General features: G+C 34.1%; 1 protein-coding gene across 2 annotated transcripts in view; it reads left to right on the top strand.

Moving 5' to 3' along the window:
* LOC129260841 (motile sperm domain-containing protein 2-like) overlaps positions 1-22,878 on the top strand; it is a 29,301-nt gene extending 6,423 nt beyond the window's left edge. The window contains exons 2-17 of one of the 2 annotated variants that reach the window (XR_010296722.1): positions 590-647; positions 993-1,145; positions 1,953-2,039; positions 6,835-6,989; positions 8,301-8,361; positions 8,572-8,610; positions 9,221-9,345; positions 11,030-11,218; positions 14,083-14,157; positions 14,779-14,849; positions 15,203-15,311; positions 15,916-16,012; positions 16,625-16,757; positions 17,720-17,807; positions 18,303-21,192; positions 21,405-22,878. Coding sequence is in view for 1 of the 2 variants with exons in the window: in XM_054898834.2 (XP_054754809.2) it covers positions 590-647; positions 993-1,145; positions 1,953-2,039; positions 6,835-6,989; positions 8,301-8,361; positions 8,572-8,610; positions 9,221-9,345; positions 11,030-11,218; positions 14,083-14,157; positions 14,779-14,849; positions 15,203-15,311; positions 15,916-16,012; positions 16,625-16,757; positions 17,720-17,807; positions 18,303-18,515 (1,653 nt within the window). In the remaining variant the exon portion in view is untranslated. Of the gene's footprint in view, positions 1-589; positions 648-992; positions 1,146-1,952; positions 2,040-6,834; positions 6,990-8,300; positions 8,362-8,571; positions 8,611-9,220; positions 9,346-11,029; positions 11,219-14,082; positions 14,158-14,778; positions 14,850-15,202; positions 15,312-15,915; positions 16,013-16,624; positions 16,758-17,719; positions 17,808-18,302 lie in introns of both variants that reach the window. The other variant, XM_054898834.2, reaches the window with a different exon arrangement.
* The last annotated feature ends 312 nt before the right edge of the window (positions 22,879-23,190 follow it).

Here is a 23,190-nt window from a genome sequence, read left to right as displayed (position 1 = left end):
AACTATAAACAACTTGGCTGCCAGTTTTTCATCTCCGGTGATTAATTTAAGAAAACCAAGAAACAAAATATTTTTACCGTAAACTGGGGTGACTTCAGAAACAGGGGTGACTTTGGACACAGTAGAGAGGGGGTGTTGTTACGTTGGTAATGTATATTTTCAGTATTTGATCCGATAATCAGTAATATCACAAGAAATCGTATAATCTATATAAAGGAAACATGTGGGTATTAATGTATTTCATACACCTATTAAAATCAGAAGAAGAAATGCTAAGAGACAATGTTTCCCCCACCAAATTGGTGGAAGGTTTTACCCATGGGGCTCGTACTATCGGGTTACCGTCGGTGAATGGGGATGATAGTAATATGTCTGAAACAACGTTTTTTCCTGTCTAAGCTGTGCCTGGCATCCCATCGCAGCAGGTAGGCATTAAACAGTAGAATTAATAGCCAAGAGGATATACAGTATATGGACTGGGTATGATCTTTACACATTGTTGTTTTGGACAAATAATCACAATCAAAGACACAAGGGGAATACTATAAAATAAACACTATAAAATGCTTGTGCGATTGTTTCATTACAGGAAAATAAGGAAAACATTGAGGAACTTCGAAGGAAATTTTTTGAAGAAAATGCTCAAGGTTTGTTTCTTCTTTTTTTGCAATTTCATTAGATTTGGATGAGTTCAAAATGCATGACCTTACAGTGTATATGAATAATTTTCAGTGATTGTGCTAATTTCAGAAGAATAACCCAAAGAGAGATGAATGTATTTGAACCTTGAAACTTCTGTAATGATCTATAAATATTGATATCGCTTTTCAAGCACTACTGTGTGGGATTAAAAAATAATTTAATAGTAGTCAAATGTGAAATACAGCGTGATATCATCATTGGACTCATCATGTTTTATTTAAAAAAAAAACTAAATCAATCAGTAATTTAGTATTCTAAGGAATTTATTTTTGTGATTTCTTGTCCAACAGATGACCCAGAATTTGATGCGAGAGATTTGGACTGGATCCGAAGCTCTGATGCCTACATGTACCATGTCCTTCTCATTGGAAAGATGAACCTTGATATTGCTCTGGATAAACTCACCAGGATATTAAAATGGAGGAAAGAATATGGAGTGAACGGTGAGTGAATTCACAGATGATAGGTTTATTACATAGATGATGCATAAATGAATAGTTAGATAGATAGATGGATTTGTAGGTAGGAAGGTAGATAAAAAGAATATGGAATGTTTAGTAAATCAATGTATAATACAGCATCAGAATTTTTCCATACAAGATCTGCAGTTGATGGGATAGAAAAATGGATGGATAGATTGATGGATGGATGGGTGGATGGATGGATGGATGGATAAATAGGTGGATGGATAGATAAAAGGATGGATGGATAGATGGATGGGTGGATGGATGGATGGATAAATGGATGGATAGATAAATGGATGGATGGATAAATGGATGGATGGATAGATAAAAGGATGGATGGATAGATAGATAGATGGATGGATGGATGGATGGATGGATGGATGGATGGATAGATAGATAGATAGATAGATAGATAGATAGATAGATAGATAGATAGATAGATAGATAGATAGATAGATAGATAGATAGATAGATAGATAGATAGATAGATAGATAGATAGATTGAATAGATAGATAGGTGAATAGATATATAGATAGACAGACAGACAGACAGATAGATAGATATATAGATAGATAGATAGATAGATAGATAGATAGATAGATAGATAGATAGATAGATAGATAGATATATAGGTGAATAGATAGGTAGATAGATATACAGTCCCCTTAAAAACCACTATACATGGGAGATATGAATATATTCTCATAAAGTTGAATTTCTTGAGATCATACAAATCTGTTGACTTTTGGAAGGTTGACTCATGTGTATCTTTTTTCCCCCTTCAGACCTTACCTTTGACTCCTTCCCTGAAGATCTCCAACAAATGGGTGGTTTATATTCTCATGCAACAGACAAGAATGGGCATAGAATCTGTAAGTACTTATCAGCTTATCACAGGTAAAACATTAATTAATACATGCTCACAAATTTGAAGTAAAGTCTTGGTATACAGGGAATAATATTGCTTTTTAATATCAAATTTGATTGGCAATTTTGGTCATAAGAGAAAAGCTCACAACTATTAAAGTTCTCTACAATCCTATGTAAAAATCTGTTATGCAAATAACTTTTTGTGTAGCAATCTTTTAAAGATATGGAGCAAATTGCGATTAGGAAAATTATTCCCTGGTAAGGTATACCTCAGTATAAATATCAATGAAACATGTTGAGTCAGAGTAATACACCTTGAACTCTTGAGGACTTTCTCAAACCATTCTTGTCTACATCTGTTTTTCTTCTTTTTGGATGGTGTTTTTATTATTCATTTTGGTGATTGCTACATGTATGTATTCTTATTAGCTATATGTTTATATTGTGGAGGCTTATTACACAGAAAGGTAAAGAACAAAATCAATGACTTGAGGTCTGAAAAAGTCTGGAAAATCATGGAAAATGAATTTTTTTGGTTGGTTACGTGGAATCATATTTTTCAAATGGAAACTAGCAAGTCATTGAAAATCTTTGAAATTATTCTGGGTTATTGGTCAAACCTGTATACATGTATGTACATGATTATTGCCACATTTGGATGATCTGTATGTTGTGGAACTTGAATTGCTTCGACGGAAACCCAAAGACCTGTACTGGTCATGGAAAATATCAAACTGGTTCATGGAAATTCTTGGGGTTTATTCTTCAAAATATGTTCTGTTGGGATAATACATGTATAAGATAGAAAAGAAAGGAAATTCTGATCATCCAAATTCATTATCACTTTTGAAGAACACTTTGTGTTGAGAATCATCACATGATATTTGACAGGAAGTGAGAAATTAGTCTGCTAACAAATAACTAGCTTGGATACTTGCCTTAATGTGCATGTTATGAGATTTACTTTTTGTTTTATGACAGGTATTTTTTTCATGTAATTATGATCAGTTGATCCTTGAAATCTCACAAAGGATAATTTATATTGCTTTTCGATATAAGTTATTTATGTGTGCGCCAGTCAACGACAATAATCTATTCACAATTCTTCTGGGTGATCCCTGTCTTTGAATGGTACTAGATTATGATAGTATTGTTCTGTTATCTTTGTACTAATACTCTAGTTATTGTTTTCTCATCTAGCCTAGTTATAAAATCTACAGGTATGAATAGATGAATAACTTTGTTTTTATAGAGATGATGTGATCAATATTTTATTTCATTTATCATATATGCACAATAAGGCTAAGTGAGCCATTCATCACGACTACCAAGATAAAAATCTGCATTTTAATACCGCTTTACGCAATGTTAAACCTTGATACTATAGGCAAAAGCTCTTTTGTGCACTTGAATGATATATTGAGAAGTCAATACTCATCCACCGAAGTGCTAATAAACTTGATTCCTGCATGTATCATTTATTTTTATCTCTCCTGTGTGAGTTATTCAGCGACAATAGTGTTATCAACACAAAACCTTAACCTAAGATTCAAGCTTGGAGGTACATGTACCTCCATGATTTAAGTGAATCTAACCTTGATGATAAAGGACTTTTGTGAAAGCAGGAAATAAGTATAACAGGATAGTTAAATTTATAAATATAAATGAGAATGTTATGGATGTTTGATAAATATTAATGAGAATGTTATAGATGTTTGATAAATATAAATTTCAATTGGTAATTTGGTGATGAGTAGATGGTGACAAAGTTAAGGAAAAGTTCTCTCATTTGCTATAGCCATGTACCTCATTATTCATTTGATGTAAATCCTCAAGTTAGTGTTTAAAGGTCAAGTCCACCCAAGACAAATGTTGATTTGGATAAATAGAGGAAAATCCATCAAGCATTACACTGAAAATTTCATCGAAATCGGATGTAAAATAAGAAAGTTATGACATTTTAAAGTTTTGCTTATTTTTCACAAAACAGTGATATGCACAACCCAAGTGAGACAGTCGATGACGTCCCTCACTCACTATTTGTTTTGTTTTTTATTGTTTGAATTATACAATATTTCATTTTTTATAGATTTGACATTAAGGACCGATTTGACTGAATCATATACATGTAGTATTAAACAATGCTCATTCCACATGTTCAGGGAAGAATTAATCGTTGTTTCACTTGACAATGAGGAGAAAAATAGAATGTTCCCTATTTCATATATACTAAAATAAAAAAGAAAAAGTGAGTGGATGACGTCATCACTCAGTCTCCTCATTTGCATACCCACCAGGATGTGCATATAACTGTTTTGTGAAATTAAGCAAAACTTTAAAATGTCATAACTTTCTTATTTTTCCTCCGATTTTGATGAAATTTTCAGTTTTATGCTTGTTGGATTTTTCTCTTTTTATTCAAATCAACTTTTCGTTGAGCTGGACTTGTCCTTTAAAGTACACATACATGTACATGTAGGTCCAGAGAAGAAAAAAAATCAAACAAACTATTTTGTTAAACTGTTGAGGAAGACAAAATTGTAGTCATTCTTTGTTTAAACAGCAAATTATAACCAGTTGTCGTGACATTTATTTGCTGTACATATCAGAATACTGATATACAGCAAATTGCAATGGATTGGTAAGTTTGATATTGTAATTGCAAATTATACAATTGAAAAAAAAAAATACTTTCTAGATATATGAATTTTTTCAAATTGCTACTTATATTGAAGATAAACTTTTAATCAACATGTAGGTTGGTTAATCTTTGAATTATTTATACATTATTCTGAAAATGTATTATACTCACAAAACTTGACTATATGAGCTACATGTATCAGTTATCACCAATCAATGGACTGGACTTAACAAATTCATAGTAAAATGTTATTTCAGGTCAACATACTAGGATTCTGTTCTGATTAAAGAAAATAATGAAAATACCTTTTCTAAGAAATAATATTTTAATTTTACTGATAATTTTGAAAATGTAAGTTCCCATTTGCGCTTAGAAACGCCTGTATTAAGCGCCCTATAAATGTTTTTTATTATTATTTTTATTATTCCATGAAACCTAGATATACAATATACACAATATCCAGTACCACCAATTATATTATGAAAGGGGAATGAAACCTTTGGAACAAGTAGGCTTGTGTCGAAACAAAGAAAGTGTAATAAAAAACAGACAAATAATGAGAAAGTTATGAGCATTTGAATATTGCAGTCACTAATGCTATGGAGATCCTCCTATTAGCAATGCGACAAGGATATGTGATGTCACTTGTGAACAACTTTCCCTTTGATGGACTTTAAAATACCCCCAAAATGTCTCTTTTTGCTTTTTCTTATGGTGTATCCATGATGTATTCTTTAAAAATCTGTATTACATGCCCTCTTATACAGTGCGTATCAAAAAAAAATTTACACATAGAAAAAATCCTGTAAAATTATATATTTGTAATATCCTGAAGGATTTTCCACATTTTAACATTGGTACAGATCCATTTAAGCAAATGACGATATAACTGTCGAAAAATATTTCTGCTTGAGTGAGCACCACTTTTGAAAAGTTAGTGAAAAATGATTTGCGCAGAACTTTGAAATAGTTATACGAATAAAAGTAGACCTTAATCATGAAGAACACGTGGAATTTAGCTAGTAAAATTGGAATAGATGATATCTTTTACCTTTTTTAAACTTGTTTCCTTGCCCAAAACACTTCGAAGAGTGCATTGCGCCCCACCCCACTCCCCCACACACCGAGGCCATCGTGACGATATTTGCTTTACATTTAGCTGTGATTTACATGAAATGGCTTAGGCTTCATTTTCATTTTGTTGATCATTGTCAAGCTTGGGAAAGTGTGGAGAAACAAGTATTAAATGAAAAATGAAATGTAAACCCACTTTAAATGTTACAAACTTAGTGAAAAAATGCTGGAGATGTCTGATATAAACTTTTGTTCAGATTCAGTTATGTCCTCAGATCTAGCTGGCACAAAAAAGGGTAGAGGTTGTGCTTACTAAGTGTTGAAATTTCAATTTGGGTGGCAAAATTGTTACAAAATGCTTGGATGTATCCGTTTTATTTCAATTGACTAAAAGTGCAAGGGAAATGGATGAGAAAAGTTTCGCAGGGTAAGTTTGATTTCGCCCCTTCCCCTTTACACAGCGTGAAAACGAGCATTTCTGCGCAAACAGATTTCTGCGAGCTTTACAAAAATGGACAATGCTCACTCAAGTGTAACATTCTGTCAAAACTTTTTACTTTCATTAGATAGATGAGACCCAAACCCAAGATTATATGTGAAAAAATTACCCACATGTATATGTTTTAATTCCCAGGGCTTTTTCAAAGTGTAAAATTTTTTTGTTACGCACTGTAGAAAAAAATATATGCTCTACTGATAGATGTGAAAAAGAGGCAGTTTAAGTGAAATATAAGTAATGGGGAGAGTTGTTCACAAGTGACATCACACATCTTTGTCGCATTGCCAATGTGATGATCTCCATAGCATTAGTGATCGCAATATTTAATTGCTCATAACTTTCTCATTATTTGTCCAATTTTTCTCAAACTTTCGTTGATCTGTTACTTTGATTTTTCTGTTTTCACACAAGCTATCTTGTTCCAAAGATTTCATTCTCCTTTAACTTCTGATTAACTTCATTAAAATCATGTAAACTCAAAAGATACACAAATTTTAAGGGGACTGTTACATTACGTTTGATGCAACATGCATATCCAAATGATGACCTTTTCTACCACATGATGATGTTATATTGTCAATAGTATGGTACCGGGTGAAGCACTATCAGAAGGGACCTGAGAATCAGATGTGGGCTAAAAAGATGACTGTCTACTGGTTGAACAAACTCCAGAAAGAAGATCCAGAGAACAGAATTGTAGTATTAGAGGATATGACAGGTGGAGGAGTATCAAATATGGTGAGTTAGTGAGAATGGTTGAACTGTGGCATTAGTTGGATGAAATGTTATTCCCAGACCTGCCAACTGTCCCAATGTTATCAGGATCATCCCAATTTTCAACTTTCAAAATGGCCCCAAATCAGGACATCCTGGTTTCTGAAATTTCATGTGAGAAAATTAAAATGGGGGAGGAACTACCATAGACCAATCCATGTCTCCAGTCCTAAATACATAGCTCAATCCTTCTAGGGTTAGTTACTTCAAATCCAGGAGCTTCAGGGGGCACTGCCTTTTTGACCCCCACATAGGGCTCTGTTGCTGAACCCTGCCAGGGGCATACTGTACATGTAGTTGACCCCCTGGATCGCCAGCCATTGGTTGTTTAGATTTTGCGTTTCTAAATGTTGGCAGGTATGTATTCCTTATCCATAGTGCAACTTTAGACGAGCCTTATGTTGCTCTGTGTACTACCGACTTTGGGTTGTGGATGTTTTTAATTGAGATCCTGAAAAGATATTATTTAAAACTAATGAAATGTATTTTTTAAAATATGTCATCACTGTGATACTCCATATGATTAACATGGTTTCTATTTAGTATTGATTCTGAAATTCATACTTAAAATATTAGGTACATGTATTGTCTTAAAAATGTTAAAATTTATACTTGGACATAAAAAATATATGCTGGCCCTATTTAATTCGTCAGACATGACTTAATATTGATTATCTTCTTTACTCTCTTGTTTATCTATTTATTTTTTTTTCATTTGATCTTAAAGTTTATGTTTCTTGTACAATTTTATTTTTAAATCTTCTATTTTTTTTACTTATACTAAACCATCCCTTAGCTTTTTGCTCCCACCATTTTCCAATCCAATTTAAATTCCAGTTAAAAAATATTCTGCATTAATTTTTGTGTTAAAGTGTGTTGTGTTTGTCTATAGATATCTTTTTTTTCACTCTTGTATATCTACTGTTTTGTGAAAGTATTTATCAAGTCTTCTTTGATATAAATTTGTTATATATCATATCTGAATTGGTTTGGAAGTAAAGTGTATCTAAGTTTAAACAAAAAAATAAAAACCCAATCAAAATAACAAAGTTGAAGTATGATTTTCCCCATTTTCTAAAGCATGCTAATATCTAAAAAAAAATGTATCCACCTGCAAAGCCCTTATCAATTGAGAAACGTTTACTTGTAATATAATTCCTTGACAGTAGATCTTTGCAGTCCTGCCAAAGATCCGCTAGACCAAATCATTTCTATTTCAGTCAACTCATTTACATCTTCCTTCTCTTATTATTCTTCTCACATATCATCTTACAGGATATAGATTTGATTCGATTCAAGATCCAGTGCTTTGAGCTATACTTCCCTGCTCTCGTTGGTAAGTATTATTTTAAGGATACTCGACCTTATCCATTTATAATAGATTGTATGACATCAAGCTGCTCTATGTGTGAGTAAGAGTTCTTGGATTTTTACCGTATGATACTGCTTCAATTATACTATGTACGTTATATATGCTATATGTAATGCATTATTTTTTGTAAATTACTTGTTCTGACTTACCTTTTATATTTGTTCTTTTGTGCAGAGATGCTGTATATCTATGATATGCCTTGGATACTTAACAGTAAGTATATTGTTGATATGTGTGCATTTTATAAATGTATTGCATTTTGAAGAATATTGGCATAACTAAGAGCATCAACACTCAGCTTTATCTTGTTAGCTATTAACAGTCATTAGTTACTGTCTCACTTGACTTTGAGGAGTTTTATCTGGAGGTACAGACTACTTGGAAATTCATGTATTCTTTTATGATCAACAAATCTTACAGTTAACCTGTGTTATGGTAGATTTTTGTCTCCATCCTGACAAGAAAGAATGATTCTTAGTTTTTTCCTCCTAACGGTCTTGACTTTAAAGAGGGCAAATTAGCCCAGGGACAGATTCAGTTTGTCCATATTTACAGCTCTGTCAAGAAGTTCCACAGCTTTACAAACATCTTGTCAATCAGCTTTGCCACATTCAGGGTTTCACGATAACTTTCCTGATCCCTATTTTGTCAGTGCAGAAACTTGAAGATTAAATGGGAAAAGACGCTGAGCAAGATCTCTAATTGGCTTTTAGATATATTGGCAATATGCCTTTGTAAATATTGAAGCTTTAAATGCCTGACTTGTGAACCGATAAGAATCCTCATCTTATATTCCTTCCACCCTCCCCCTTTGTCTTCACAGCCCTGTGGAAAATCGTTGAGAAGATCCTCTCCCAGCAAGCCAGAGAACACATCAAGTTTATCAGAGGAAAGGAGGTTCAGACATACATTGCTCCAGAATCATTACCAGCACATATGGGCGGCACAGTGAGTGCATGAAAATATATATTTTTTAATATTTAGGGGTCTCCAGCCCCCCCCCCCCCTTTCCCCAATCCCCCCAGTATGCCATTGTTTATGTTTTACAAATAAAGTAGTTGAATTAACCCGTTGTCAAGTAGAAATGGGTTGTCCCTGTACATTGCCTATGGGAATTTCAGAATTCAGTATTTAACAGATTAATACAAACAATTGCGATGGTGTAGGCATCTAGGTGGAGCCTAGCAGCTTTTGACACATTGTGATATGTTATTGACAGAGCGATTATGTAGCTATGAGAATTGCTGATACATTGTTTGTGTTAGAATTCATATAGGTTGGTCTACAACTCCACTCCCCGTATAGGATCTTGGGATAAAGGATGTGGATGAAGGCCAATGGAATATAAGGATTTCAGTAGCTTATCATGATGATGATGATGCACAGCATTTGTATCGTGCCATCTGTCAAAGACCTTCAAAGGCGCATTTTTGGAGGAGCCAGCCAATCTGGGTCACCTATAAGGCGCGCACACAGAACTGTGACCCGCATCTCTCTCCTCCCGATATAACTGGTTAGGGGAATGCAGGTGGACCACTACACCGGGGTTTCCCTCTACTCTTATTCGAATAGTGCAGTGAGTTCTTAACGTGCAATGGTGGTGACTCTCCTATATGCGGGGCCTCTATTTAACGTCCTATCCGAGGGATGGAGTGTTTTCCACTGTAGCATAGCCTGCATCTATGAAACGGGGAGAGACGTTTACACACAATGCACTGGCTTCAGTCATCCACCCGGGATGGACTCGAACCCACGATCTTTGGTTCGACGGGCAGACACCTTACCGACTGAGCCAACTTTGCTCTCAAGCTTATAACAGTGGGTTAAAACTTATTTCTTTTAGGATCCCTATGAGTGGGTCAACATCCCTGAGGATCATGAGATTGAGGATGCAAGTGAAGGGTTGAAAGTGATGAAATTCATCTTGACCAATGGAATAGCAGTATCAGTAGCTTATAACAGTAGCTTGTAACCTATAATTTTTGTTAGGATACTATGAGTGGATCTACATCACTGAAGATCATGAGATGAAGGATGATGAAATGCATCTTGACCAATGGAATAGCAGGATTTCAGTAGCTTTTAACAGTAGATTGTAACCTATAATTTGTGTTAGGATACTATGAGTGGATCTACATCACTGAAGATCATGAGATGAAGGATGATGAAATGCATGTTGACCAATGGAATAGCAGGATTTCAGTAGATTTTAACAGTACTTAGCTTATATCATTTCTGTTAGGATCCCAATGAGTGGGTCTGTATTCCTGAAGATATGAGATGGAGGATGATGAAATTCATCTTAACCAATGGAATAGCAGGATTTCAGTAGCTTTCAACAGTATCTTGTAACCTATACAGTACTTTTTGTTAGGATCCTATGAGTGGATCTACAGCCATGAAGATCATGAGATGAAGGATGATGAAATGCATCTTAACCAATGGAATAGCAGGATTTCAGTAGCTTTTAACAGTATCTTGTAACCTATACAGTACTTTTTGTTAGGATCCTATGAGTGGATCTACATCCCTGAAGATATGAGATGGAGGATGATGAAATTCATCTTAACCAATAGAATAGCAGGATTTCAGTAGCTTCTAACAGTAGCTTATAACCTCTCATTTCTATTAGGATACCTATGAGTGGGTCTATGTCCCTGAAGATCATGAGGTGGAAGATGCAGGTGAAGAGATGGAGGAGGATGATGAGGAGAAGAATGGAGATACGTCTTTCAGATCATTGGATGGTGACGGAGACCCATCTCTCTTACCCATTGTAAATGCAGCTCGGTCGTTAAGACAATCTAGGCAACCAAAGAAGGTATGTTAAGTGACACTTGTCTGTAAAGACTACTCAAGGGAACATAAAAAGTTACATTTCCAGGCAGTTTTTAAAAAATTGCCATTTGGTCTACACCTATTTTGTCTACTTTGCATTTGGTCTACTGTATATGGTCTTTACTTCATTTACAACCATTTGGTGTGAATTGCCATTTAGTCATTAACCCTTTTGTCTAATTTCTGGTTTATAGGCTATACCTATTTTATCTGATATCAACTTGGTCTTTACATTTGATTAGATATGCTGTTTATGAACCCAGTTTTCATTCGACAAAGTAAAAAACAGTGAGTGGACGGAAGTGGAAATTAGGCCAATGGGCTTTACACTAAATGAGAATTATTAAAGGAGAATGAAACCCTTGAAACCAGCTGAATCCATATCAAAGAGAAAAATCAAAGAAACATATTGTTGAAAGTTTGAGGAAGATTGAATGAATAATAAGAAAGTTATGAGCATTCGAATGTTGAGATCACTAGTGCCATGTAGATCCTCCCAACGGCAATGCGACCAAGATCTGTGATATCACACACGTACAACTCCCTCATTACTTTAGTACTTATTTCACTTATATTCTCACTTTTATAGAGTCTATCACAAGGTGAGGTGTTCTCTTTATGAGATGAAAAGTACAGAGGTTTCACAACATTATATCATTGATGAATCGTTTGTCATATGATTAGAATGAGCAAAAAGAGATGTTTTGGGGTATATTTTCAGTGTCCAAATGGGAGAGTTGTACGTGTGTGACATCACAGATCTTGGTCGCATTGCCAATGGGAGGATCTCCATAGCATTAGTGATCTCGACATTCAAATGCTCATAACTCTTTTATTGTTAGTCCTATTTTACTCAAAGTTTTGTTGATCTTATTCTTTGAATTTTCTGCTTTCACAAAAGCTAACTTGCTCCAAGAGTTTCATTCTCCTTTAAGTATTTCTATGATAAATGAAAATGCCATAAATTTCCAATTTGTATCTGATTTATATGGAATTTTCCAGTGCTATTTTTGTTATGTATTTTTCTGTAATTAATAAAATCAACTTGTTGGCCTGGACTTGGCCCTTAATCAATAAAGAAAGGGGGGTGATGTGGCACTCAACTTAATTGCTGTACATAAGGTCAACCACAGATTTTCAACACCACCACTACCTCAGGCTTTTTTACACCCTTAATGTATATATTGCATCTCAAGAAGCCAAATTTCTCTGCACACATGTATTCCTGGTCATGTACATGTATAGAAATATACTTGAGTACACCCCCCCCCCATCTCTCTCTCTCTCTCTCTCTCTGAACTTTCATCATGATGAATTCAGAAATGACTCATCATCTTGTCTTGGTCTCTGTCCTTTATAATATTTTGATATTTACTCTGTCATGTTGAATATTTACATGAACACAATCTCTTTCTTAAGCCACCTTTGAACTTTGAAACATTAGCATCATGCTCTCAAGATTAGGGGAGCATTTTATGAAACAAATAGTCATTGATTTTCACTGTCTGTTGTTATAAGCTACAGAAATCCTAGCATCTGATTGGCTCAGAGAAAATGTATCAGTGAAAATCACTAACTATTTGTTTCATGAAACACTCCCCTGATAAGCATGTTTCATTGTACATGTAATACTGTACATCCTTATTGTCGTGTTGACCTGGGATCCAAATGAATTGTTCATTGATCTTACGAAGTTTCACTTTTGGAACATATAATAGAGGCAAATTCATAGTTTTTATTATTAGTTTTGAAATGTGATGATGTACTGCAGTCTTGATTAGTTCAGTTTGTACTGTCTGTTGATGTGTGTACTCGGGAAACAATTAGATTCTAGACATGGATGGTGTTTTGTCTCAAAATGTCACTTCAGACAATACAAAGCATGTAAGTAGTGCATGAATTATATGGGGCAAAGCTCACCTATTCATTGGTATTAAGGAAGTGGGGGTAAATATAATGAAGTCTGTGTGAAGATAAGGTTCAGATTCATTAGTAGGAATTTTATTGAATTATTGTCCTGATAATCCAATCTTGCAAATGTGTAGCCACAGTGGCTGCCACTGTTACATGTATATATATTTATACATACATGTATATATCCTTTTCATTGACTGGTTCTTAATTTTCATTGATTAGATTTTGCACCCTCTCTCAGCAATGTTTTTATTTTGTTAAATAAGGGCCCATCAAATACCTATCTTACAAATTTAGTGACTGCTTGTCAGGAAGCTTTTTTTTGCATCTTGAATATTTCACCCCGTCTTGTGTGTTAGATGTAGTTTTATACTCCCCCAAAGAATTCTAATTTCTTATTTTGGGGGGTCAGAGACCCATCTCATTTACTTCAGATGTTTTTATAATAAATTTTACCAATAAATGTCAGATTTTACACAAATTTTTTTCATGATACTGACAATTGATTATAAAAATGAACATGAATTATCTTTAGATTTGTTTGATTTAACTTAATTTGATTGGAAAAGTTTATTCATATAATATTGCACTCCACAGGCAAATGGCCAAATCACATTCAGTGTACATTAAAATGCCATTGGCAACGTTTGAAGAAAAAATCCTGTGTTAAATCTATACTGCATTAAGCACTGCATCACTGGCATTCAGTGGAATTCCATGCACCATTACACGTAATACTAGCATTGAGTGAGTTTAAGAAATTTTGCAAATTTCTAGTGAATTTTGGACAATAATGCTTGGAAGTCTCACTACTCATGGGATCTTATCTTTTATCACTGGAATGTAGGTTTATCCTATCCCCTTGTGTGCACAATTGAAATTGAAAAAGTAGTAAAACATATACCATTTCATTGAATGTATATTTGTTTTCAGGTTCACTTTCAAGATGATGTTGATGGCAAGGAAAATGTTGATCCAGATCATTCGTCATCAGGTAGAAAAATTCAAGTGAGTTAGTAAAAGAGCCCCCCCCCTCCTTTGCTTCTCCATGCCCACTCTCAGCAATTTATTGTTTTATCCTGTTTTAAATACAGAAATATGAATTTTGGTGTAATGTATAGAGTAATGAATTGTGACATCATTTTTGTTTGTGTGTGTGTGTGGGTGCATTTCAGGATTTTCATTACCCTATTTTAATAGTAGAGCAATGTGAAAAACTTGCACACTCCAAATTTGTGTGATGTTCTGTATACTTATTATGGGTGTCCTGTGCAAAAATACTTCAACAAATGTCTTTCTGAAAGAAGAGCTTGAAATTGCTTTGCATAAAAATTCCTGTAAATATATATCTTACTTTTGTTATTACAGGCAGTAATTATTGTGCATACAAAAGTATGCATAAAAATAATGATTTTGATGTTCTCTAAATTCTGTATCCTAAAAAAAAACCTTGTTTTAAAAATTGATATTACAATGATGGATTTGTAAAATCAATTTGCATCTTTCAATAGCATTAGCTCTATGTATGCTGCTATGATAAACAAGTTTGACAAAATTGAAGTCGGTCTTCTTTCCTAAATACTTCATATATATTTCATGTCTTTTTTCCCACTTTTTATTAATCCGCAGCGGAAACTTGGCAGCCACCGTAGAAAACCAAAAGTTATGGAAGCACATGCTGGGCCATTAGTGACTATTAGGTAAGACAAAAGACATCATCATCATCATCATCATCATCGTTATCATCACCACCACAACAACGACCACCACCACCATCATCATTATTGTCACCATCATTATCATCATTACAACCACAATCATCATCATCATCATCGTTACCATCATGACTACCACCACCACCATTATTGTCACCATCATCATCATCATCAGCATCATCAGCATCATCAGCATCATCATCATCATAATCATCATCATCATCACCATCATCATCATCATAATCATCATCATCATCATCATCACCATCATCATCATCATCATCAATGTCACTTCTGACTTCAAATGAGTAAATGACAATGTTCTCCCAATCTCTCAGGCCTGGTGAACTACTTGTCTTTACACCTCCTGCTAGTATATCAGGATCAGAGGGGATCTCAGCTAGCCTAACCATCACTAATATCACCGATAAGAAAGTTGCTTACAAGGTCAGTAATAATTTTTGCTTCCTTTATTTCCTTATTGTTATGCCTTTCCCTGTTGTAGACACGTCTTCTCATTGTCTGTCTGTCCGTCCCATTTTCATTCTCAAGGTAACTAAAGAACAGTTTGACTGATCAAATTCAAACTTGGTCCAAGTATCCATATTGGAGGGATGATTAGCTGATTTGATTCGAGGGTCTACAGGTCAAAATTAAAATCAAAATGGTCATTATATACCTGAAAGTATCCTGTTCTCATGAAAACTGAAAGGACCATTTGAGGTATCAACTTAAAATTGGCTCATGTATGCATATGTGATGATGAAATAATTTGATTTTAGGTTCACAAGGATTAGTCAAAGGTCGGTTAGTTCATCATTGAAAGTTTATTATAGTAGTTATGTAATGCAGTACATTCTTTATATTGCAATGGTAGAGGCATCAATATTCACTTTGTCCTGTCGAGAATCTATCTAGTTTGTTTTGTAATTGTGAATTATAATCCAGCCTTAATCATTACTTTTTTAAAGTCTCCTTAGGTAGGCTGCAAATTCTTTAAGTTTTGATAATATAACCTTTTCATCATGATCTTTCTTTTTTCTTATTCCAGATGAAGATAACTACTCCAGAGAGGTATAAAGTTAGGCCTAGTATGGGTCCTATCAACCCAGGCTCATCAATACATATTTCAATTACACTTCTCTCAGGTGAGCCTACATTGATAATGCAAAAATTATATCCTGTATATCAATTTTTTTTTATTAAAGAAAAAGTGGAAAAAGGTGTAAGCAAATTCAAGTAGAAAATGAGAAAATAATACCATTTTGCCAAAAATTTATTCAGATAAGTTTGGATTGAATTTTAGTGAATTAAAATGAGCAAAATTATCAAAATGAAAATGAGCAAAATAATTGAATTCTATCCAATACTCATTCAAAATCAGATTCATTTGGATTATCTCAACAAAAAGTCCCAAGACTAACAATGTGAGTTTACAAAAAACCTTTAAGAATACAACAACTGAGGTGAAAATTCTAAATGAGCTATGTATAGATATATAAATATTCAATTCTGGTTAGAGACAAGTACCGGTAAGCCTATACATAAAGAAGAAGTAGCAATATGACAGAGATCAGTAATGAAACATGAATGGGTCAGATGAGTTTCTTCTGGTATTCATTCCCTCATCATTGGCATTAATTGTGAAATTTATGAAAAAACTCAAAAAAATATACTTTGTCCTAATTCATTGCCCATTTTTATTTAATTTTCTGAAGTTTCACCAAATAACAAGCATTTGTAATTTTTTTTTACTTCAGGTCCAGGAGAGTATGCGGTAAGAGATAAGTTCTTAATCATGAGCAGTGATCCTGGTGATGCATCGTTCAAAACCACCTCAGAGATCACATACTTCTGGAAGAATGTTAAAACAGAAAATGTTGTGGAGCACAGGTAAGGCTTCATAGATGATGGAGGTTTGAGACAAGCGCTGCTGAATTCTGCTACTGAAAATGATATTAAATGAATATCATTATATTTAAAAATTGTTGTGTCGGTGCTAGAACTCCCTTAACACCACACTTTTGCACATTGCATTGCGTACATTGCGTGCCCTTAGCAGCACACATAAGTGAAATATACAACCTGGCGTTTCTGCCCTGATACTGTGCGTGTAAATGTTTTGCAAAGGGCGTTCTTGCACCGACATGACAAAATGTAATGAAAGGTTTATAAAAAATACCTCTTGTGAAGTTTTTGTTTGGAGGCAACAGAGTCCCTATACAATACAGCCACCAGTAAGGCTGTGACTACTCCCAAATTGTCTTCCTTCAATTTTTCAGCAGTTACTCCTTATATTTTGAATGTAGGGCATCTCGGGAAAACTTTATTGCAGTGGACTACCATTTCATAATATTCTTCCTTAATATTGAAATAATTTGATTTCTCGCAATGAATATTTCCATCTTTCTCCAACTACCGGTAGACAATGTGCAATGTCAAATGTGGTGTTGAATGTTATTGTTGGTTTTGAAGTGAAACAAACGCTAGCCATTGTATCCAAATTGAAATATGGTTGATGTCTCTGTCTGAACTAAACTCACTCAGTTTTGAGCAGTTGATACTTCAAGTTTTGATTTTCAGACCACTTCAGCAGTAAGTTATGCTCTGAAAACTTACACCTGACACCATACTTCAAATCACCAGATGTAATGATATCCTGTGGTATTTCTTGACTCATCATGAGCAAGTTCTTTTGGGTACTTCTCTTCACCTACTTACCAGTCAGATAGTAACAATGAACGTCTCAATGATATAAAATCCTATGTTGAATGAGTATGTATACTCTTAATCTCATCTAACTTTGAATCAAGGTGTAAATTTATGAAAATAAAGTGATATTTTTGTATTTTTAGGATGAGTTGTATATTCAATCCCTTGAAGAGCTCTAAAGGAGAACCATCACATCCAACAGATAAGAATATGCAGAATGTACTTAATAAGGTAAGAAAAACATGAATATCAAAACTGGTTATGCATCTCTTAATAGAAAACCTTGGAATACAGTTTAAATATGAATTATTAGATTGCAGGTCAATTATTGGTTTGAGTTTTTATTGCTTCTGGGGCTTAGGCACAACAAACTTAAAAGTACAGGTCAAGTTTGAATCATACTACTTGCCAAAGTTCACTGCTCATTTGATATGCATATTGGTTTTGAGATGATAAGCATGGGCATTTGGAATATCAATTTTTTACTCAAGATTTGATAAAGGGGTACACAGGTGTGATGTTTAAGCTTTGCCAATTTAGGTGTAGGGACTTTTTATCAGAAAATTGTTATTCTTTTTTATTCTTCAAAATATTTGGATAAGAATGTTAGATGATGGAAAATGCCTAGCAAAGAATATGTTGCATATTTCTTTCATTTTGAATTTCCTTTTTATGAAATTTGAATTTCAAAGCAGAATTCAACTTTTCCAAATATTATTTTGACAGTTAAAATCAATGGAAGAGCAGATGAGTGAATTAAGGAGTCAGAATTCTAGAATGATCTGGTTACAGAGTCTACTGTTCTTCATCATCATGTTAGTCTTCCTTTACGTCTTCATTTTCAAAACCAACGAGGGTGCTGTTCTTACTCCTGCTCCTCCGTCACCTTGCTCCGAGGCCACTGAGAAGTTCTTACGAGGAGCGAGAGAAGGCTTGTAATAAACAAAAAATATTCAGAGTGTGTTGGACGTAGATTTGTCTTGACTTGAGTTAGACTGATCTATGGCAGGTCATTTACTGATATTGAATTAGGTCGGATTAAACCATTGCAAGCCATTCCAGGGTATTAAGGTTTCAAGGAGTTCTTCAGACTGATAATAATACTATTTGAATCAATGATTTTTTGTTGTTGTTCATTTCCACTACACCATACATAGAAAGAGTGTAACATTACATTATCAATCCAACTATGCCACATGCAAAATTACAGATCACAATTCTTGTAAGTGTAAATGGTGCAGATTAATTTTTATTTAACTTACTTTATTCTTACCTTCCTTTTTCTTTTCTTCACCTTTTTCCTTTGCCTTTTCTCCTCATTTTTGTCTCACCTGCATAGCAGAGTTAGACTATAGGGGCCGCTTTTCCGACGGCGGCGTCAACACCAAATCTGAACCGAAGGTTAAGTTTTTGAAATGACAGCATAAATTATAAAGTATATGGATCTGATTCATGAAACTTGGACATAATAGTAATCAAGTATCACTGAACATCCTGTGCAAGTTTCAGGTCACATGATTAAGGTCAAAGGTCATTTAGGGTCAATGAACTTTGGCCAAATCGGGGGTATTTGTTGAATTACCATCATAACTTTGAAAGTATATTGGTCTAGTTCATAAAACTTGGACATAAGAGTAATCAAGTATCACTGAACATCCTGTGCGCATTTCTAGTCACATGACCAAGGTCAAAGGTCAATGAACTTTGGCCATAATGGGGGTATCTGTTGAATTACCATCATAACTCTGTAAGTGTATTGGTCTAGTTCATAAAACGTGGACATAAGAGTAACCAAGTATCACTGAACATCTTGTGCGAGTTATAGTAGTTTTCAAAGTCAGCACTGCTGCTATATTGAATCGCGTGATGCAGGTGAGACCGCCAGAGGCATTCCACTTGTTTTTTTTACCTTTTCCTTTCTTGCGCCCCCCCTGAAAGTGGCGCTTGGGGCATGTACTGCGCCCTAAATACGCCACTGATTGTTTGCAAGATTTAAAAAGTACTGTTTTTCTTTCTAAGACTATTTTTTTATGTTGATGAAGGTGGCATCTCTACATCATCAATATGTGAGTCTACATTTCTTTTTTTATTTTGTGATATAAACTAATGTAAATTTTTATTCATCCAGAAAACGTTTCAGTGTTTGGTTATTCAAATTTTTCTCTATTCATTCAAATCACATTATTATCAGTGCCCCTTTCAATTTGGCATTATTTTTTGCCTGCCAAAGATGAACAAGAGAACAAAGAAAACCCTATAAAGCTAGGCTTCTGCTCTAATGATGGGTTTATATAGGCTTGTGATTATCATTAAACAAATGATAATTTGTTTTATAATTGATGATACACCAAAGCATTTTTTAAACTAAAATACGATTGTTCAAAAAAAAATTGATGATCAGTAGATTGCTCTGATTGGATGCTGCAAAATATTTTGTATAAATTGAGGTTCATATTGGGACAAATAGGTATTTGTCTATATTTTATGCAAATTATCATGCATTGCATTATTATTTGCCAGTGTGTGAGAATAAGGTCCTTTTCCAATCATTGTCTGCCATTTTATTTGATACCATGAAGGAAACATTATTTTGTATCATTTTTGTAGCATGTAAGTTTGATGTGTATAAGTCATTTCTACATTCTTACTCTTTTATGAATCGAGTGTATTGCAATGTTAATTTGCAATAATTCTTATCTCTGAGATAGACTTATGTACTTTTTATTAATACAATATTGTTTTTTAAAGATTTTTTTTATAATAAAAAAAATATTTTATCAGATTCTGACTGTAAAAGAAAAATCATAAAATAATGGTTGGTAGGGTTTGAGGAAATATTCTGTCGGTAGGACGAATCTTTTCTTGAGTTTTTGACTGATCTTGTATGATAGAAACCAGTTACCAGTATGTATGTCTCTGTGAGAAGAATGCATGTTTTACATAGATATGTGTTGTATCAGGTTTCCAATGCAGATAGAGTTGAGTTGTTTAATGCAACTTTTCAAGTTAGTGCACATCTCAAACGTATGCTTGTGAAGGGTTGGAAATCGAATTGCGTTTGATTTTTAGATTATTTAGTTTATTTATTGCAACTTTACAAGTAAGTGCAAATCTCATACGTATGCTTGTGAAGGGTTGGAAATCAACTTGCGTTTTATTTTTAGATTTGCATTTAATTGCTGCTTTCTGCTATGGGGCCCTGATTTATCTTCATAGATTTGCTCTTGCCATTCTTAATATTAATATGTCAACTGTCTTTATAGAGATCTCCTAGGTTGTAGTAATTATATTTAACATACTGTGTTATTGTGAATATTTATTACAAACATGATTTGCTTACATTGAATGAGATTTATGGGCCTAAATTCACACACAAAGGTGGTTTTTAATGGGGGGGGGGGGATGAAACCACGGTTCTTGAGAAGAAAGCAACTGAACAGGTGAATTGTCATTCCCTGTAATTTTATTCTATGACAGACCTGCCAACCTTCTACAAAAAAAAAGTATTCAGAAGGAAAAAAAAAGTAGACAGGTCATATTACTGTTCCGACAAGTTGGGAGCCTGTGATACGGTACTTAGAATGATTTTTATAATGTTAATTAATTCACATAAACAGTGGACTCACTTACGGTTGTGCTAAAAAGTTAGTGAACCCCACCAGAAAATGCATTCTTTCATGCCGAGTGTTGAATATAGACAACCCTACAATGTTCAGTAAACCAAGAGAAACAATCTTTATTGAATGGAAATATTTTATCACCTGACTTCAATATAAAATATCTGAAACATGGCGGAACCTTAAAACTTTAAATATGTTCATTTTCTAGTGGGGTTCACTAACTTTTTACCACCACTGTTTGCAGTCACCTCATAAATAAGTGTAACAAAAGTAATCATTCAATATTGGACTCCTTTTCTATATTGTAATCAATGAATGCATCCACATGCACTAAAAAGCATTAAAATTTTTATTTTCATGCATGAAATTTTAACAAGTTAAAAATTTTGGTATCATCTAAAAGAGTTATAAATGTTCGACAACCTCTGTTAACATTATCTTATCTTATTCTGTCAATGAACTGGTAGCATTTGAATAGTCATTATGGTACAGGAATTGATAGTCTTCAACAAGCAAAGACCTTTGGTGCTGTATGAGTTATACTTCGTTGTTAAGACCAGAACCTGTGTTTTTGTCTCGCCTGCATAGCATAGCGAGACTATAGGCACCGCTTTTCCGACGGTGATAGCGGCGATAGCGACGGTGATAACATCAAATCTTAACCTAAGGTTAAGTTTTTGAAATGACATCATAACTTAGAAAGTATATGGACCTAGTTCATGAAACTTGGACATAAGGTCAATCAAGTATTACTGAACATCCTGCCTGAGTTTCAGGTCACATGACCAAGGTCAAAGGTCATTTAGGGTCAATGAACTTTGGCCAAGTTGGGGGTATTTGTTGAATTACCTTCATAACTTTGAAAATTTATGGATCTAGTTCATGAAACTTGGACATTAGGTTAATCAAGTACCACTGAATATTCTGTGCGAGTTTCAGGTCACATGACCATGGTCAATGGTCATTTAAGGTCAATGAACTTTGGCCGTGTTGGGGGTCTTTGTTAAATTACCATCCTAACTCTGAAGTTTATGGATCTATTTCATAAAACTTGGGATATAAGAGTAATCAAGTATCACTGAACATCCCCCTCTGAGTTTCAGGTCACAAAACCAAGGTCAAAGGTCAGTTAAGGTCAATAAACGTAGGCCATGTTGGGGTAATTGTTGAATTGCCATCATAACTTTGAAAGTTTATGGATAGAGTGAATGAAATGTGGACATGGGTGTAGTTGACAAGTCTTAAGTCACTGTTCAAATGTCATCTATGGTCAATGAACGTGGTATTATGTCATTATATGAATGGTGTTTTTGTGAATGATTATTTTATAGTAGTTTTCAAAGTTAGCACTGCTGCTATATTAAATCCTGTAATGCAGGCGAGACTGCCAGAGGCGTTCCACTTGTTAAATGTAAAGAATACTGTTTTTTTTCTTCAATTTTTCATACAATTACATGTATGATTGTAAACTGAAGAAAAGATATACTTTGAATTGAGATTCTGCAAGTGTATTATGTTAATCATTCTGAAAACAACAGATCTCAATCATGTTTACATTTTTTTTCATGCCGATTTGGATTGAACTTCTGTGCAGGGGTGTGAGTGGTCACTATATAAAAAGATCAGAAAAAAGCTGAAACTTGTAGAAAAAGTCTGAAATAGAAAGAGCTCCCATACTTTTTGTACAGAGGAAAGCCAAAAATAAGCTGAAAATCAAAACGAAAAAAATCTGAACTCTCACACCCCTGCATCTGTGTCAAGTTCGATCCAAATATTTTAGGTCATTGATTGTCATGCTTTAAAATCACACCACCATAAATAGCAACATCATTTATTATCATATTTTGTTGGCAAGATAGCTTAGATTTTTTTTATCGCTATATCAATGAAGGGTACATACCATACGTACCCTTTTTCTTTGATAATAGATGTACTTATCATGTGTGTTCATGATATGGAATAACAGTTGATTTATTTATTAATCATGAATGAAA

This window comes from Lytechinus pictus, unplaced genomic scaffold, assembly GCF_037042905.1.
Source record: "Lytechinus pictus isolate F3 Inbred unplaced genomic scaffold, Lp3.0 scaffold_19, whole genome shotgun sequence".
Taxonomy (NCBI): domain Eukaryota; kingdom Metazoa; phylum Echinodermata; class Echinoidea; order Temnopleuroida; family Toxopneustidae; genus Lytechinus; species Lytechinus pictus.
This window is presented reverse-complemented; position numbering and strand designations above follow the sequence as displayed.